Below are 15685 nucleotides of genomic sequence, written 5' to 3' on the forward strand. Positions count from 1 at the left end.
CAGAGTTTTCCACCATCAGTTGAGAAAATTCGTGCTGGTGTTTTTTGATGACATTTTGATCTATAGCCGATCATGGCAAGAGCATCTAGAGCATTTGGAGACAGTGTTGAGCATTTTATAGAAGGAGTCCTTGTATGCAAAAGAGTCCAAATGTGACTTAGGGATGACCGAGCTGTTATATTTGGGACACATTATTAGTGCAGATGGAGTGCGGATGGATCCTGAAAAGATTCGCGCTATTGTTGATTGGCCTCCACCAGAGAACCTTACACAGTTGAGGGGGTTCCTTGGTTTATGTGGTTTCTATCGCAGGTTTGTCAGTGGCTACTCACGACATGCAGCTCCCATGACAGATCTACTGAAAAAAGGGGAATTTGTGTGGACTCAGAAGGCACAGGACTGTTTTATGAGATTTAAGGAGATAATGACTACGTGCCCAGTTCTAGCATTACCTGATTTCACGAAGCCATTTGAGCTTCAATGTGATGCATCTGGAGAGGGAGTAGGTGTTGTACTTATGCAGAATAAGCACCCCATAGCTTATGAGAGCAGGAAGCCCAGAGGCCCCGAGTGTTCATTCAGTATATATGATAAGGAGATGTTGGCCATCATGCATGCTTTGGCCAAATTCAGACAATATCTTGTGGTTAGCAAGTTTTGTATTAAAACTGATCATAACAGTTTGACGCATTTCTTGGGACAGCGGGACCTGAATGATCGCCAGCAAAAGTGGGTAAGTAAGTTGCAGGCATATGATTTTGACATCTCATATGTCAAGGGAACTCAGAATGTTGTTGCAGATGCTCTATCTCGAAGGCCACACCTCACTCTTATGGTTCAGATATCAGAGGATTGGCGACACTTGATTATAGCAGAGTATGCCAGGGATACATGGGCCTTCGATATAGTGGAGGGAACAGTGATTGATACCAGATACACACTTGTAGATGATTTAATCATTTACAAGAACAAGATTTACCTAGTCCCGGGATCGAAGGTTAAGCAACTGATTTTGAGAGCATTTCACGACTCACCGACAGCAGGCCATCCCGGGTACTTCAAGACTTACAGGACAGTTCGAGAGCGGTTCACTTGGAAGGGGCTGAAAGCTGATGTTTTGCAGTACGTTCGAGAGTGTCTTGTTTGCTAGCAAAACAAACAAGAACACACCTATCCGGCAGGGTTCCTACAGCCACTTCCGATCCTTGACAGGAAGTGGGAGTGCATCTCCATGGACTTTATCACAGGTTTGCCCAAGGTGCAAGGACGGGATTGTATTTATGTGGTGGTAGATAGATTAACAAAATATGCTCATTTCTTTCCTATCACCACTACCCACTCAGCAGCTCAGGTGGCAAAGGTTTTCTTTCGGGAGGTTTTCAGATTGCACGGATTGCCTCGGAACATTGTGAGTGACAGGGATAACCGTTTCATGAGTCATTTTTGGCAGGAGGTATTCCGATTATGTGGCACGGAGCTTACACCCAGCACTAGCTATCACCCACAATATTTTTATCTAGCAGCCGTACCAGGCCGTACCTGTACGGCCCTGTCAGTTGGGCAGCAGCAGCAATTTTGTGAGTCGGTTTGGGGCAGATTGTGAGGTCTTCGTGTGGCATTAATCCAGCATTCATATCCGGCAAAATTGGAGCTATTCCAGGTGCACAAAATATTGATTGCCAAAATATTGCATGTTAAGGATTAGAACAGTCAGCACTGTCATTGCATAAATAGTTATTTCCAGTCATTAATAACTGTTGTAAAAGTTTCGTCATTTGCATTCCAAATCTGAACTGGGTTATTGTTCATGTCATAACATTGCATTGTCAAGAGCTTGATGTATTAGAAGTGCATAGTTGTGACAGTCTCTCATTGTAATCAGTTCTATTTGCTGTCATAAAATCAGAATTGCATTGGACTTCATATTTGAGTTTCATATTGTCATCTATCTCTTAGATTGGTAGTGTTATAATCTGGAATTGTTGTTCATACATTATTGGCATCATATATTGAGGTTTCGTTGTACAACAATTAGTAATATTGCAGCCTTATTCGGTTACATGCCAACTGTTTGACAAAATTCCTAAGTCCAGTTTGAGGGTTTCAGTGGCCTTTATAGTAAGGGTCATTACAATCACCCAGATTAGTCCACAAATACCACTATAACAATATCATATAACGACTTCCATCCAATACTACTATATCAAAAATCAAATGACAATTACCATTAAATACCACTATATAAAATTAGGGCATTGCATACTACTGTATCAATTAGGGCATCAATTACCATTGGATCATTTAGGGCACCAAATACCACTATACCATGTAGGGCTTCAATTACCATTGGATCATTTAGGGCATCAAATACCACTATATCAATTAGGGCTTCAGATACCACTAAATCAATTAGGGCTTCAGATACCACTATATCATTTAGGGTTCCAGATACCACTGTATCATTCCTTTTCTTCTGATTGCTTGACTGTGGCAATAACATAAAATTAGAAGATATGCTCATATTTATTATTCTTATAAATGAAAGATTGATATAACAATCCATCAGATAAATCTATTTCTCGCAACTATTTGTAAAATAATTGTAACGATGATATAACTCAATTAAGCTTACCTTAGTCTTGCAAATACATCATAAAAGTAAAAATACATGTTTCCGCAAACAATTGAATGTATAGCTTATCTTTGTCTGTTGTACACCCAACAACTTAGGGAGAGGCGAAACATTGTCAAGGGCTTAACCACCCAACCTCAGACCTTAACTTATTCCCCACACAATCTCCACCGAGATAGGTCCTCCCTACCCAAAATTGGACTTGGAACATCTATCATCTACTGAGCATCCTAGTATCTAACCACACCTCTAAACTTGACAACAGGAGTTACAATAACAGGATCATGCATGAGCTATTAAATGATATTATTCTAGATTTAATATATCATATCTGACTTTTATTTTCCAAGTCATTGCAGACTCCATCTCACCTCTTCACCCTTTTCCATGGCTATATAGCCGATGAATCCTAAGTGTTCGGATCTCAAAGCAATCAACTCTATCTGTTGATTCCCAACAATTCATAAATAACATATATGTTCTAACTTATCACAATTTGTGATTTGAAAAATATATTCTTAAAGATTGCAAAATTTATTGATTAATTAATTAATTTAATCATATCTAATTTCTCTTCTATGTTCTTGCAGATTCATTCCACCTCTTCACCTTACATGGCTATACAGTCGGTGAATCCCAGGTGTTTGGAAATTCTGAGCAATCTGCTCCTTGCATAAGTTCTAAAAGGATTCATTGATTAGTATATCTTATCACGAACTGTGACTAAAAAGAAATATGTTCTTGAGACCAATTGAAAATATTATTGAATTCTGATTTTCAAACAAAATAATTCATCTAGGTTTTATTGCACTTAGAAAGCTCTCTCTTAAGAGATACTATTCAAATTTTTCTATGATGATTCTAGATGTTATGATAGTTAAGAAGAAAAATCAATAACAATGTCATGGAATATTCAGCAAGCTTATAACTTATTCTTGGAAAGGAAAGAAGTCTCTAAGCCTAGCCGACTACTAGGGAAAATTGATTTTAAAACATTGGAATATCACAATCTGGAAAGATTATATATGACCTGATATAAATTTTGGATTTTTCTGAAGTTGGTAAATCAATTGAATCAGCCTTCCTCCAATTGCTTGAAACGTCACTTCAATGCATATAATCTCTGATTCTCAACCGGAATACTTGTACGGCAAGGTGCACAAAACATATTGCTTGAACAAAGCTTTTGAAATGTTATTTCAGGGAATTCATCACAAAAGAAATATGAAATCGGAAATAATAAAGGCAGAAGAAGATGTTGGTAAGATGTAAGTCGCTGCATATAGGAGTTTAGGTGTTAATATATGATCCCCTCTATCCTCACCGCTTCCATTTTTAAATAATAATTGGTGGTTTCTTGACTCCCGCCGGTTAAAGATTATTGCTGTGACTAATAAGAGGAAGTCGGGTTCTTAAAAATGAATACTCTCAACTCCCCTTCTCAATTTCTTATAAAATAATAACATAAGAATTATCTTGGCAATTAAAAATGCCAAGTGTTTAAATCAATTTCAAAAAGAAAGGAAAATAAAAAGGTTGGAAGAAAGAGTTGGAAAGATTATAATTTGATTACTGTCAATTTATCCTGCCAAGTGTTAATCGGTTAAAAACAAAGAATATTAAAATGGAAAAATAAAGTTGGAAGATTATAGTCCAAATATTATTATAATTCAAATGTTATTATATCTTGAATATTATTATTATGATATATACTTGCATACGTTCATGTAAGTATATCAATGGGGTGACATTATTATATTAAGTTATTATAATATAATGGTGTCGTTTTCATTTTTATATTTATATGCACGTATATAAATATTTATTATAATAATATGATGAAAGATCAATTAAAATCCTTTGAGGTACGTTTTATATTTTAATTCAATTATTTATTTATCTCAAATTATTTATTTACATAGCTCATGCGGGCCCCACAGATGTATCTTGTTTCAAGTCACTAGGTCCTCAACCCATCTACCTAGTGATGGTGATGCTCCTATGCCTAATTCTTTTCTGACAATGCTTCCACCCCTTCGATGTGTTTCCTACAAAGAAATTCTCCACAATTAAATTATATTATCATAATAAATTATGTAATCATAAATAATCATAACGGTTAACCATCTTCTCAATTCCATGAATTTGTGATTAATGATCATCTAGCTTGTTATCTTGTCTTAAAATTATAACGGCTAACCATTTTATCATTTCACAAGATATAACCAATTTAACTGTCAACTGACTTCATGTGAACCTCAACGGCTATATTTCAAATTAGGTCAAAAATTGAGATGTAACAAACCCACCATGAATCGCCACTGGTGAAAGGTGTGCGACGTTGCTTCCCAGCCTGGCACGCGTCACAAACTCCAAGTTGTTGAGTCTGAATCTCTGGCAATCCAAGAACAAGCTCATCTTGAGCAAGCTATAAGAGATAATGCACAATTAAGTGCCCATATCGCTAATGCCAAAGTGTGTTGACAGAAGACCATCGAGCAGCCATAGCTAAGTCCTGAGAATCACCAGAATCAGTAAGTCTGAAAAGACCATGGTCTTCAAGACCCACTACAACAGTAGACTTAGTCACTCGATCAATGATGGTGCACTGATGTGAATTGAAGGTGACTGCGAAGTGTGGAGAATGTCACAGCAACTAACTGACTGAATGTAGATTTAATTCCATCCTTGGAACATAGTACACATCAAGGCATATGAGATTCCTCCCAACAAACTGACTCTAAATGTTGCCTTTGCCGACAACCGTGTACTCTTCTCCACCACCAAAAATAAGAGTTTGAATAAGGCTAGTAGTCAGTAAAACAATCTCTACGGTGAATGAAATGATGAGACACCTAAATCAATGTACTAGGCAAATGACTTGACATAATCTGCAAGTCTTTTAGCCATGAAGGCGTAAAAGGCAGATTCCGCCTACTCAGTGTGCTCTACACTATTGACTTTGGGCTGCAAACCCGATTGCTTAGACTGGGCAGCTAAGCATTTCTGACATTCAACCTTCATGTGTCCAAACTTGTGGCAATAGTTGCATTGAATGTTCTTCTTTTGGGAACCATCTGATGTTGGAGCAGAAGACTTATGCTGAGATAGTTGTTGAAACTTGTCTTTATCCTTCTGAAAGAATTTCGCAGCAAAGGCTTGCTCTCTGGAGGTGGAACTGGAGCTGCTACTGAACTGTTGTTTTCATTGATCTTGCTGAAGCAGCAAGGTGCAAAAATCAATGAACTTGAAATCAATACCACAAGATGTGATGTTGAGAGTCCCGATAAAATGCTCGCAGGACTTTGGTAAACTCCAAAGAGTGATAACCACAATATCCTCTTCCTCCATCTTGTGACTGATGGCAAGTAACTGATCACGGATTTCCTAAATCTGATTCAGGTGTGCCTAGAGCGAGGTGCGCTCATCTATGACAATAGAAAACAGAGTGTTTTTCAGAAAGAAGGCTCTACTTTTGTCAGAAGTCTCATGAAGACCTTTGAGATGTGCCCAGATCTTGGCAGCTATCTTGCCGGATGGAATTTGAGAAAGTTGATCATCAACCACAGATAATTTGAGAAGCATCACTACCTCCCAATTATTCAAATCCCATGTATCTTGATCAGAACCAGGAGTAGTCGAACATTTTGTAACACCCAAAACAAGTTGATTAGTGTTCCAATATTAAAAAATTGTGATGATTCGCTACTTACAAGTGCCATAATTTCGACCATTGAATTTGGAGTTGTGCTCGAGTAGAATGTTTGTCAGAGATGCCATGGCACGTTTTCCAATGAAAATTTGTGAGGGCACATTCTTCGAAGCAACAAAATGGAAGACCTAGAAAAATGGAGAGTGGCCCAAAAGAGAGCTCAAAAAACCCAGAAGGAATATGTCGTCATTTTCTAGATTCGTTAGCAAGCACAAAAATCGAGGCACCCAATTGAGGTTTCGAAAAACCCACCAAAAATCTATGATCAAAAAATTCCGAACCCAAAAATTAGGGTTTCAAGCAAAACCCTAGCCGGCTACTAAAAATCCAAGTAATGGCGGTTTTGAGCAAAATTGATATTGAAAACGGGTCGAAAAAATGCAGTATGTATAGACAACCAGTGCTAGAAGGAGGTTACAGCAATATGGAGAAGGAAGATTGTTGCCCAGAAGTCACACGATCAAAAGAAAAAAAATGGTACCTTTTGTTCTAAAAAACGACCTACGTTTTTTGTTTCTTCGATTTACAGAGCAATGATTCGAAGATAACTGCCAAACTCGTCACTGGACCTTGCAAAAAACACGTGGAGAAGACACCGAGTTCCTCAGCCAATGAAAACGAGAGTAGAAAAAAATGTGAGTTCATGAAAATCACAATTTTGAGGGCAGATTGCTCCGCGAAAATATTCAAATCACATGGGATGCAAATTTGTTTGCAATATGTATAGATGACAAGTGCTAGAAGGAGGTTACAGCAATATGGAGAAGGAAGATTGTTGCCCAAAAGTCACACAATCAGAAGGAAAAAAAGGCACCTTTTGTTCTAAAAAGCGACCTACGTTTTTTGTTTCTTCGATTTGCAGAGCAGTGATTCGAAGATAACCACCAAACTCGTCACTGGACCTTGCAAAAAACACGTGGAGAAGACACCGAGTTCCTCAGCCAATGAAAACGAGAGCAGGGAAAATGTGAGTTCATGAAAATCAAATTTTGAGGGCAGATTGCTACACGAAAATATTAAAATCGCACGGGATGCAAATTTGTTTGCAGTCGTTAATTCAAGATCCTTCAATCTTCAAACAAATTCAATGATTTGTTGTTGAGGACTCCAAAAATCCGAACAAAAAGCCTAGCTGGGTTTTTTTTCAAACATGAAAACTCTAAAATTATTTCAAAAAATTTTAACAAATAATTTCAAAAAGAAATTATAATTTTTTTTAAAGAATTTTAAGTATTGCCTCTGATACCATATTATGGAAGTAATTGGTAAAATACTTGCTTGTTATTAACAAAGACCGAAAGATCAATTTATACAAAAGAATAAAACGATGTTTCCTTAGGAAACAATCGTAAAGAATAGAAGCATTTTATTCTAATAGAGAAAGCTAAAAAATGAAAGAAAACTAAAGCTAACTAGATATTTACAATAGATAACCATTAACTAATAATAGACGACTTATCTATTATTGTAATATCACCACTAATTTCAATCTAAAAAAGAATTTGGCAAGGACCAATTTTTGTACAGAGTCCAATTGGACATTGAGGATTGCTAGAGAGAATTTTTGGTAAATTAGGTTTGCGAGAAATGATGATTAGATAATCCTACAATTGCTATTAGATGAGACAAATCAATAGAGTGTGCACTATAGAAGCATTAGCAAAGTTCAGCCATTGCATAATAGGAGGATTGAAAGAAAATGGTAATTGCTCCATACCCTACTCCAATTCAGCATAGAAGCATTAGCAAAGTTCAGCCTCTACAGTTTCCGTAGGAGTAACTCCTCACCCTAGTTCATCTGGGACTATTGTAATCTAGAGTACTATCATTATTAATTTGAACATCTCCTACATTTGCATTTTGTATTGTTGATTTTCTTGCTATCTGGCATTAGTGTTTTTTAAGTATATACATTGGATGATTATTTGTTTGTGTGAATAGGATCGTGTGTCGAAACCAAGACACTTCAATAGACTTTCGTAACTATTGTGCAAGCCTAGTACAAAGCTCTTCCGGAACTAGTACGAGTATATCAAGTTGTCATTGAAGATGAAGGAATCGTACAAAGTTGGAATTGGTTGTTATACGACTGAGGATGCAAATGCTTTTGTATTTTTCCAAGTGTATAAGCATCGGTTAAAGATTAAAAAATATACATCTACAACGATATGACATTAGGAGAAACACTTTCAATGCAAATTTCAATGATATTTGAACCCCTTTAAAATGACAGCTTGCTAGGTTGCTGATATAAAATCATACTACAATGCTTCCGCAACTAATTATGAAGTCCCTACAAATGCCTTAAAGTATCCAGATCTAGCCTCAAAACAATGCAAAATATAAGTGGATGGGAACCTAGAAACTACCCAAATTATATGAGTGTCATTGTAGTGGCGGTATTGTAGCAGTAACACTATAGCGATGGCACTGTGGCAATGATACTATTCACCTTCAATTGTAGGAAAGTCTTCCAAACCGTTATATAATCATTTCCAAATATCCCAACACCACTACAATTTATTTCAAATTAATCACACTCATTTCTTCAATCTTTCTTCGCAAATCTAACCTTAGGCTACTAACTTGGCACAATGAAAATTAATCCAAAAAAACTTGGCAAAATGAAAAGACTAGTTTTTCTTTTCCAATAGCTGCAACCCTTCAAAGGATCTTTCACCACCTCAATTATGCAAATCAATAGGAGTTTTTGTTCCCAATGACCAATGTAACAAACTCTAGAAGCCCTTGGTTCCACAAATTATCAAGCAAAGTAGATAGGAACACATTCACTATCAAACAATAAGGCTTTCCTCCCTATGTATTCTTTATCTCCAAGATGTTAGCCTCCTTCTAGAAGAAATAAAATAATATTTAATGCAATTTCTAGAAGTTTCATCTTTTTTCATAATAATACTTAATTGCAGTAAAAAGTAAAGTAATATTAAAATATAATTATTATAGAGAACAAATACTATCATAGGCTACAGCAAGTCCATGGCTGCAGGAAGCCTATAGCCGTAGGAAGTTTGCGGCTGCAAGAAGATTGTGGCTACAATATGAAACTATCCACACGACTTTCTCCTCAACATCTTGTCCTACAAGGGTCCGATGATATGCCAAACTCCATTAAACCCAAGCACTAGGGAGAAAGGGACATTACATTAGCTACAAACAAAATGAGATGAAAAATGAATGAATGGCCTTTGTAATTTCCCCTAATAATGGAATCTACTATTAAATCATAATCAACATTCCTATTTGTATTTGGTTATATTGGATACGTGGAATGATTAACTGATTACTAGTCAACAAAGTAATTATATAAAGAATATGTCAATATTAAATAATTAAATAATACTAACTAATATTATTAATTAATAAAAATTATTAAACAGGTAGATAAATAAAAAACAAAGTGCTTTGAACATATATTTATAAATTAATCTAAGCAAATAAGTCATCAAGTATTTTACCTTAATTGCATGTCTATGCCAACATCGGAAAATATGCTAGTTAAGGGTCACGACCCCTTTTTGATAGGTGGAGAGGTATGTAAGTCCACCACCACGTGAAATTAGGGCATCACATAGGAACTAAGAAAAAATGCAGAATAAACGAGGATGAACAAGATATAATTCCACCAATAGAGGACACAAACACATAATGTAGAAATAGCGGGGGAAGAAAAAGAACACATGGGAGAGAATAATACAAGATAACATGAAGCATGGAGTATGGTAATAATACAAGATAACAACCAATTACATACGTGACATCAATCGATGCAGTCAGTATAAATAATAAGAGAGAACTATTAAAAGTGACCTTGGTGGGGGTTACCAAGTATGCACATTCAAATATAATTATGAACATCAAATGAATCTTCCATTTAAATATATGTTGGTATTTATAATATATATATTGAAAATAGAATTAATAACATTAAATCATTATGTTATTATTTTGATTAAAAAGTCAATATTATTAATCAAATATAATTATCACTATTATTATAAACAATTATCTATGCCTGCTATATTATTATTTCAAGTTAAGAGGGAAGTCTAATTTGTAATCAAGGAGAGGCTCGAGTGAATTCCAACCAATGGTTGTATCCCAATAGAGGGTGGGGGACAGTGTTCCATAAATCTTCATGAAACAAACTTGGACCCCTATTAACTTTGACAGAACACCTACTAAGGTTTGGTGTCTAAGTGACTTGATTACACTTGAAGTCTCCTTCCTAGATCAAAAAGTAATCTCCCACAATATCATTATCTGACTTATCAATTATATAAGTATAAAGCACAACTATCCCAAAATGAGGTCATTACAAACACCTTGTCCTATGAGGGTTCAATGATAGGCCAAACTCCATCAAATCTGAGCACTAGGGAGAAGGGGACATTACCTACAAACAAGATGAGATTAAAAATTAATCAATGGCTTCTTTGAGGGTCATTTTAGGGTTTAGCAGCAAAAAAGAATAAAATATGTTACTATGCACATGTTTTAATGCTCTTTACGTTGTATTTTGGCTTTGAATCGCATTTTTCCCAAACTTGGCCAATGGATGCTAGTGGAGGTGCCCAAGTGCCCAATGGATGATACCCAAAAGTGCATCTGAGTGCCCAAGATGTGCTTCCAGGGAGTATCCACGGGGTACACGGATCAGAATCCACATCTCTGCACTTCCACTTCTACCTCCACCTTGCCAGGGTGTGCATTGGTATGTAAGAGTCAAAGATATATTTCTTGTGTTCCTAGTGATCACTCTAGAATGTTGTACTCTCACTCCATTATCTTCACCTAGGTGTTTCTTATCCAATAGAATAGTGAATAATGCATTTATGCAAGACTTCAAAACTCCTTCAGTCCATTCTTCTACATTCAGTAGTGTTTGTTACAAAACATTCATTCTTTCATGGAACATTGTAGATTGTAACAAATTTACAATACAGAACAGTACATTTAGCTTTCTGCAGAAGCACATGGTAGACACAACAAGACAAAAATACCAACACTTGTATTTTGAGAAAATTTACCTGAAATATAAAACTGTGAACAAAATCTAAAAACTCTGAAAATAAATACTCTTGCAACTTTTAAGGAGGTAGAAAGTCAGAATGTTTTGAGTTCACCTTTTCAATCTGTGCTTTGTACTTGTCAGCATCCTCCTCCAAATACTATAAAGCCATAAAATAAAAATTGTAAATCTGCTGAATATTAGCAAAGAAAGTGGCATATAATTTTAAACATGGTAAAGCAGAAACCATACAGTATGGTTTTTCCAAGAATGGAATATTCATAACATAGATTAGAAAATTACATGTATGTGATGAAAATTTTCTTTACTTATCAAATTAAAAAATTAATGGGCTTCCATGAGAAACTGTATATAAACTAGCATGTCATCCACATCCAGTTGATACGCCTCTTCACATTGTTGCATGCTTAATGCCATTTAATGTGTTAGAATCTCTCATTTTAGTTTATATTAATTTAACACTTTGTAGTTTTCATGTTACTTTCTCTCACTTTATATTAATTCAGCACTCTGTAGTTTTTGTGTCACTTTCTCTCACTTTACTTTGTCAGTTCAGCACTTAATAGTTTTTTGTGAAAAATAATTGCCCAGTCAGGTGCTACAGTATAAATGAAACACAACCAAAAGAGAACGAAATGTTCCATCACATTTCATACAAGAAATGATGTTTATCTTATGACTTCCATGCTAGCAGTTCAAGCTTTAGTCCATTTCCTCTAAAAGTTTCAATTTGCAGAAATTGGACAAAGAAGATCCTATTTAGTAAAAGAAATAATCAAACTGCACATTATAAGCTTTGGAATAAAGGGCAGTCAATTTACCTGTCCAGTAACAGTATAAAGCCTGTTGTACCAATCACCGAACATTATACCAATTGCAGAGAATAGATGGATTTTACTTTGACCAGGTTTTTGGAATGAATATTCCACATAATATATACCTGTAGAAAATGGTTTTTGTAATTCTTTGATTAAACATATAATGGTGATTATTAATAAGTGCTTAAAAGAGGAATGCATCGCATACATGGAATCAATTAGATTGTCTTTTAAATTGCAGTCAACCAGTATACAAAAGAATAAATGGAAAAGTTCACTCAACATTAGCAGACAGCCATTTTGTTAGAAGAAGACAAGCTTAAAATAAATGCCTAATGTTTTAAATAAGCCAATTTATGTTTCAAACCATATTTCAAGGGTTTTCTGGGTTTCTTGATTGTTTTTTTGTCGTTGTAAGTCATATCAGACATTGGATCTACTGCTTTGGATTTTTTCAGCCTACCTCTTGCATCCTAGCATCATCACATGGTTGTTAGCTTGCTGATACTGACACTGATAATAAGGGTTTAGATCTGCAAAAACTTTCACATCATTGCTGCTCTATTTCCATAAATTTTTGAGTCGACTACTGTAGCTGCTGATTCTAAAAGGGTTTTAAGATATATTTGTGCTATTGGAAAAGTTGAATTGCCATTTTCTATCATATGTTATTGATTGTTAGCTCCTAATAGCTATTAAGCAAAAATACTGATATTTTCATGTGCTAGTTTGTAGATCTTTACAAGTGATGGTAGGGGTTATTGCTACTGATGAAAGTGACTAATTTCAAATTTTGTGAGTTTCCATTTATCATAGTAATCAGATCTATTACATATGATTGAACGTATAAGGGTTTTAGAGTTATAGCATGCTACAGATAAGTCAAATTTCCTGTAATAACTGATCATTTTGCATTTTAGGGTTTTTTTTTTACCAAACTTCATGTCAGCTGGTGGGATTTGAACCCAATGTTTGGAGTTCGGTATTTTGATTCCCAACAGTTTGCGAATTGAATTACAGTTGATCAAATTTGATCTCTGTATGATCTGGCAGACTGGCACCTATATTTGGCATTGATTAATTATTTTAACTTAAAATCACATATTTCCTAAAATTGTCCAATTAAGCACATTAAAGTGGTATTAGAGCTTTGATCTTGCCAACCTACAGGGTTTGATCTAATTTTTTATTCAAAAGAATGATAAATCAAAGAGGAAGATCTACAGATTCACCTTAGGATTTCCCAATCACTTTCTCGAGAAAATGGACAAGGATTTAGAAAGTTGTTTTGAAATTCTTCAGGTGCAAATGCTTAGATGACTGGACCAATTTGCAGAAAAAAGGAAACGTGAACTATAAAAAAAATCATGTCCCCACCTCAAAAAGTACCGTTATCACAAAAACAAAGGACAAAAGTGATCAAGGATAAGAAGCAGAAATTCTATACAACGACAGCAAGTAATATCCCTGCACACAACACATGTGAATATGCAGAAATTGTTCCTTGGAGGTCAGCAATTAAGTGACAATAATTCCCATTAAATAAGAAGCATTAATTAGTTTAAAGGAGAAAGCATCATTAGCAATCAATGACTAACAGAGATTAAGGAACTTAACTAGAAGAGATGTCTCTAAGAAGGGTGTGACCCACCTAAGGGGATAGCAATCTCCAAGAGTTTCCTCTCTCCAAGAGTTTCCTCTCTCCAAGAAATATGGAGCTATAAAGGAGAAGAGAAAAACGGGATTCGAGGGGATTATTGAACAGAAAGAAGAAAAATATCCGTAAGATAGAAGGTGTCAATCCGAAGGAGAAATAATCAAGCAATCAAATAGACCAGCACAAGCTAGAATGTGACATAAGGAATGGTGGAAAAACAAGAAGAATATTGATAAGGACTAAAAAAACTAATCAAAACAACAAAAACATTCATAATTGGTCATCTTGCTATATCTACTCATTGGTGGAACTTCAATATAGGGGCATTGTAGTGGTATCAGACCTTCATTCCTGCCAGCCTAAGGGACGGATAGTAGTTGATGCAACCTAGTTGAAGGGCTTTAAGGACTCTTGAAAGGGAAAAGAAGAAGATTGCAAGCTGAGACAACACAAGAAACAAACAAATGAATCAAGAATTCAGGGAACAAACAGCCCAAGCCTTGATAAACATCACTTCTACCATAAATACTCTTAGACCCAACCCAGCGAACGAAAAGGATACCACCCAAAGTCACTCTAAAATTCATAATAGAGATACAACAGGATCAACAAAAGAAACAACCCAGCCTACTTTTTAACCCAAAAGAGATGAGGGAACTAGCACAGCTAACCCAAACTTAAATGAACTACAGAATATGCAAAAATTGATCCGGAAGTTGAGAAAAGCATACCTTTGACAATGACCTGTAAGGCTGGAACAAAGGGTATTCATAAAAGTGGAAGAACAAAATTAATCGAGATTTGCAACATGTGGTGGGCAAGATGACAACTCCCTCACTTTGATGGATTGGGAAAAATCACAACCTATTTATGGATCCAAAACCTAAAGAATTTTGTATCTCTCAACCTGATGTTAAATGAGGACATCACTAAATTTTGTAAGAACCCCTACTAATTCTGCCCTGTTTTCTCAGTCTTGGTTGTTTGAAATTTTGTCAAACACTTCGAAGGCAAGGTCTGATTTTTTTCTTTTGAGTTCCGGAAGAAAGACTGGAAGCCCAACTGCTAGTACATGGTACGGTTGCCTCAAAGGATAGCCATAATGGCTGATGACAAGAGAAAATGTCTTCTAAAGTTTTGATGCAAATCACTGTCCTTCCCTAGCTGTACCTTTTTAAACCCTTCCAAAATATGTAAACCCTTGTGCCAAAATATCATAAAATATTACTTGCCCTATATGGTTTTTCTTTTTAAACCAGCAAAGAACAAACCCTGACAACTCTAGACCTGCACATAAATGATATTTCCAGCTCCTCAATGCTAAATACCTACAATAAGCTCAATGTGAATTCTAAAATGAATGTGTTTTCATCCACACAACTGAGAAACTCCAAGGGTTTTCATCCTCATATTTCTTGTAAATGAAGACCAAATCTCTCAAGCTTCTTAAAGAAAAATTAAACAATTTCAAAAGTACAAAACGACTTCCTCAAATCCCCATTTATAATCCTCTTATTTAGTTTCCAAAACTCTATTTATAATTCCCACTTTTTTATAATTTCATATTTAACTTGCATATGGGGAATAATAGTAAAGTGACACCTTCATATTGTTACATCCCAATTTTTGACCTAGCTTGAAATATAGACGTTGAGGTTCACATGAAGTCAACTGGCAGTTTAATTTGATATAATCTGGCGAAATGGTAAGATAGTTAGACGTTATGATTTCAAGTGAAGATGACATGCTAGTTATTTGTTAATCGCGAATTCATTGAATTAAGATGAAAGGTTAACTAATATGATTATTTATAATT

The 15685-nt window shown here is 35.4% G+C and overlaps 1 protein-coding gene across 7 annotated transcripts in view; it reads right to left on the reverse strand.

Moving 5' to 3' along the window:
• The window catches only part of LOC149563071 (Photosystem II reaction center PsbP family protein), a 198690-nt gene that overhangs the window by 136370 nt on the left and 46635 nt on the right, over positions 1-15685 (reverse strand). For all 7 annotated transcript variants that reach the window (XR_016364019.1, XR_016364017.1, XR_016364018.1 and 4 more), the window contains exons 8-9: positions 12216-12334; positions 11489-11533 (exon numbers count right to left, since the gene is read on the reverse strand). Coding sequence is in view for 4 of the 7 variants with exons in the window: in XM_089826486.1 (XP_089682612.1) it covers positions 11489-11533; positions 12216-12334 (164 nt within the window). In the remaining 3 variants the exon portion in view is untranslated. The remainder of the gene's footprint in view (positions 1-11488; positions 11534-12215; positions 12335-15685) is intronic.

The sequence above is a fragment of the Cupressus sempervirens genome, chromosome 4, assembly GCF_028749045.1.
Source record: "Cupressus sempervirens isolate cs-2001-9-10 chromosome 4, ASM2874904v1, whole genome shotgun sequence".
In the NCBI taxonomy this organism is placed as follows: domain Eukaryota; kingdom Viridiplantae; phylum Streptophyta; class Pinopsida; order Cupressales; family Cupressaceae; genus Cupressus; species Cupressus sempervirens.